Source organism: Ascaphus truei (genome assembly GCF_040206685.1).
Source record: "Ascaphus truei isolate aAscTru1 chromosome 12 unlocalized genomic scaffold, aAscTru1.hap1 SUPER_12_unloc_3, whole genome shotgun sequence".
Lineage (NCBI taxonomy): Eukaryota > Metazoa > Chordata > Amphibia > Anura > Ascaphidae > Ascaphus > Ascaphus truei.
Window position 1 is genome coordinate 200,175 of NW_027453839.1, and position 2,839 is coordinate 203,013.

The 2,839-nt window shown below is 45.5% G+C and overlaps 1 protein-coding gene across 1 annotated transcript; it reads right to left on the reverse strand.

Moving 5' to 3' along the window:
- Positions 1 to 853: 853 nt before the first annotated feature.
- LOC142473623 (histone H4) lies at positions 854 to 1,165 on the reverse strand. Its single transcript, XM_075580720.1, has one exon. It carries the CDS (start codon positions 1,163 to 1,165, stop codon positions 854 to 856), a length of 312 nt encoding a protein of 103 aa, XP_075436835.1.
- Positions 1,166 to 2,839: the final 1,674 nt, after the last annotated feature.

Sequence of the window (2,839 nt, forward strand, 5' to 3'; positions counted from 1 at the left end):
CACATGAAATGCGGGGTTGTATTTATGTATATTTATGATCATAAAACCAAAAAACGTGTTCAATATGTATGAGATTTACAGTTGTGACAAAGAATCATAAAAGTCACAGAAAGTGCTAAAGAAAATCCGATTGCATTTTTTTCTCATCAAAAGCTGATACATGATGCCCAATATATGGGACTATTTAATGGAATATAAAAGGAGTGACTATTTTATGAAACATTTGCATTGGGGATTCTGTTTTAAGAGCAGAAAAGACAGCAAAATAATAATGAATGAATGCTCAAACATTGTCATTGTTTTATGCAAGTCTATAAAAATGTAATTGTTTTCATAGCGGTTAAAATCAATACAGATAAGGCATTTATCAGATACATTTTCTTTTGCAGATTGTACCAATGTGTAATGTAAAAAAATGTGTATATGGATCGAGCAATTAAAATCACGTATTTAAATCTGTCAAGTGCAGGCACTTCTAATTCAGAGAAGTTATATCAAAAAGTGAAACCAATATTTGTAGTTTGCTTTATGAATGAGCAGTTGAAGGGAGTATAGCAAAGTTTATATAACTCACGAGTGTACATGTCAATTCATAGAAAAGAATCGTACATAAAGCGCTGTAACAAAATGCTGTCACATACTGTGGGGTGGTAAAGTGGTGAATTGTATTTCTCTAACCCGTTTCCAATATGAAATATTGAGTCCCGTCAGAGACAGCAACATGAAAACGGGTAAGAATAAGATGGCGGTGTAACCAGAGCTCTATACAGGAGAATGTGGGTGGCCCTTAAAAGAGCCTTTGGGTTAAATGAATGTGAATTCCGTATCATCAGTTGGTAAGAAGTGTCACCGTTTAGCCGCCGAATCCATAGAGAGTGCGGCCCTGGCGCTTGAGAGCATACACCACGTCCATAGCGGTGACTGTCTTCCTCTTAGCGTGCTCGGTGTAGGTGACCGCGTCCCGGATCACATTCTCCAGGAAAACCTTGAGCACCCCACGGGTCTCTTCATAGATGAGACCGGAGATGCGCTTCACTCCTCCTCTGCGAGCCAGGCGGCGGATAGCTGGCTTGGTAATGCCTTGGATGTTGTCACGAAGAACCTTCCTGTGCCTCTTGGCACCTCCTTTACCGAGCCCTTTTCCTCCTTTGCCGCGACCAGTCATTCTGCACAGTGTCAAAACAAGAAGCGAATGAGGTAATTGCGGTAAAGCTGCTGCTTATATGCAGTATGAGCGGACCTGAGGGAAAACCACAGACACCCCATGTGGGGAGAAAGTGAATTGCACTGGAAGACAGTCCTTGATTTTGATTGGCTGAAAAAGTCTTTCGTCTGATTGGCTCAGTGAAAGCCGTTACTGTTTATAAAAAAAGGCCGCGTGGTAATGGGATTGGTTGGAAGTTTATCTCAATAAACAGTGATCACATTTGCTTTGCCTAGTATTGCCCAACTCACACGAACACATTTGTGTGCCATCTATTTCATGTATTTAATTATATTGTGTCTGCATCTATATATCTGTAAATGTAATTCATTTGTAATATTTAGATGTGTATGATCAACTACATTCATCAGTATTTTTTTGAATAAATATCCCTGTTTTATAAATTTGCTTTTATTTCTAATTTACCCTGCATGAGGTGACACGTGGAAGAAATGCAGACCGGGGAAACAGGTTCAGCAAACACAAATCCTCCAGTAGAAATGTCTGAAGTTGACAGTTACTCCACAGGGTGGCAGTGCTGCTTCGAAATTGAAGTCACGTGGGAATGAAGTTTTTTGCTGTCCTGACAGAGGAGACAACAAGCGCTTGGGAGGCGTGTGTGTGTGTGTGTGTGTGTGTGTGTGTGTGTGTGTGTGTGTGTGTGTGTGTGTGTGTGTGTGTGTGTGTGTGTGTGTGTGTGTGTGTGTGTGTGTGTGTGTGTGTGTGTGTGTGTGTGTGTGTGTGTGTGTGTGTGTGTGTGTGTGTGTGTGTGTGTGTGTGTCATGGTAACGGTGACGGGGCGGCGGCGGCGCGGGATTCCGGGCATTTAATTGGTTCAAGGACCATCACGTGACACGACGGCCCTTGAAAAATCAAATTTGCCGGCTTCAAGTTTTCGCGACGGCGACGTTGCTCCGTCGCTTTGTCGCCGTTGTGTGCACTATAAGCGCACGCTGCGGCGGCAATGCTTTTGTGTTTGTGCGATGTTGTGTCGCTGTTGCAGGCACTATAAGCACGGCCTAAGGGCTGTGCACAAATGTATTACATTGTACACACACACAAATACATATACACACACACACACATATACATACACATGTACAAATACACACACACACACACACACACACACACACACACATATATATATACACACACACACACACATACACACACACACACACACACACACACACACACACACACACACACACACATTCAGCGCCGGTAGCAGCGTAAAAAGATTATTTTTCCCGTCTTCGCCGCTGTCTGTCGGCTCCCCGCTCCCCGCCGTGCGCGCGGCCCTTGTATAGAAGAGCTGACTCACCTCAGCCATCTATAACTGCCGTGCGTGCGCACCCCCACCACTATAGAACGGCCCTAAGGCTGAGGACCCGCTGCGGACGGCCGCGCGCGCGGACCACAAGCCCCTACCCTGCTGCCCATCTGTCCCCGCTGCCTCCTTCCGGCGAGGCTCACTACGCGCTGTGACGCGTCAGCCGCCTGGGGATGCAAGAGAATTGCGATCCCGAGCGGTGACGCGTCACGTGGTGCGCTGGTGAGTCTATCAGCGCCGGGTCAGGAGTGTTAGAGGCAGCTTCCCCACCTCCAAAAGGTTGGGGGAAGTGTGTATGT

Excerpts from the sequence above, each read along its gene's own strand:
- LOC142473623 (XM_075580720.1), bottom strand. The coding sequence starts at position 1,165 with ATGACTGGTCGCGGCAAAGGAGGAAAAGGGCTCGGTAAAGGAGGTGCC.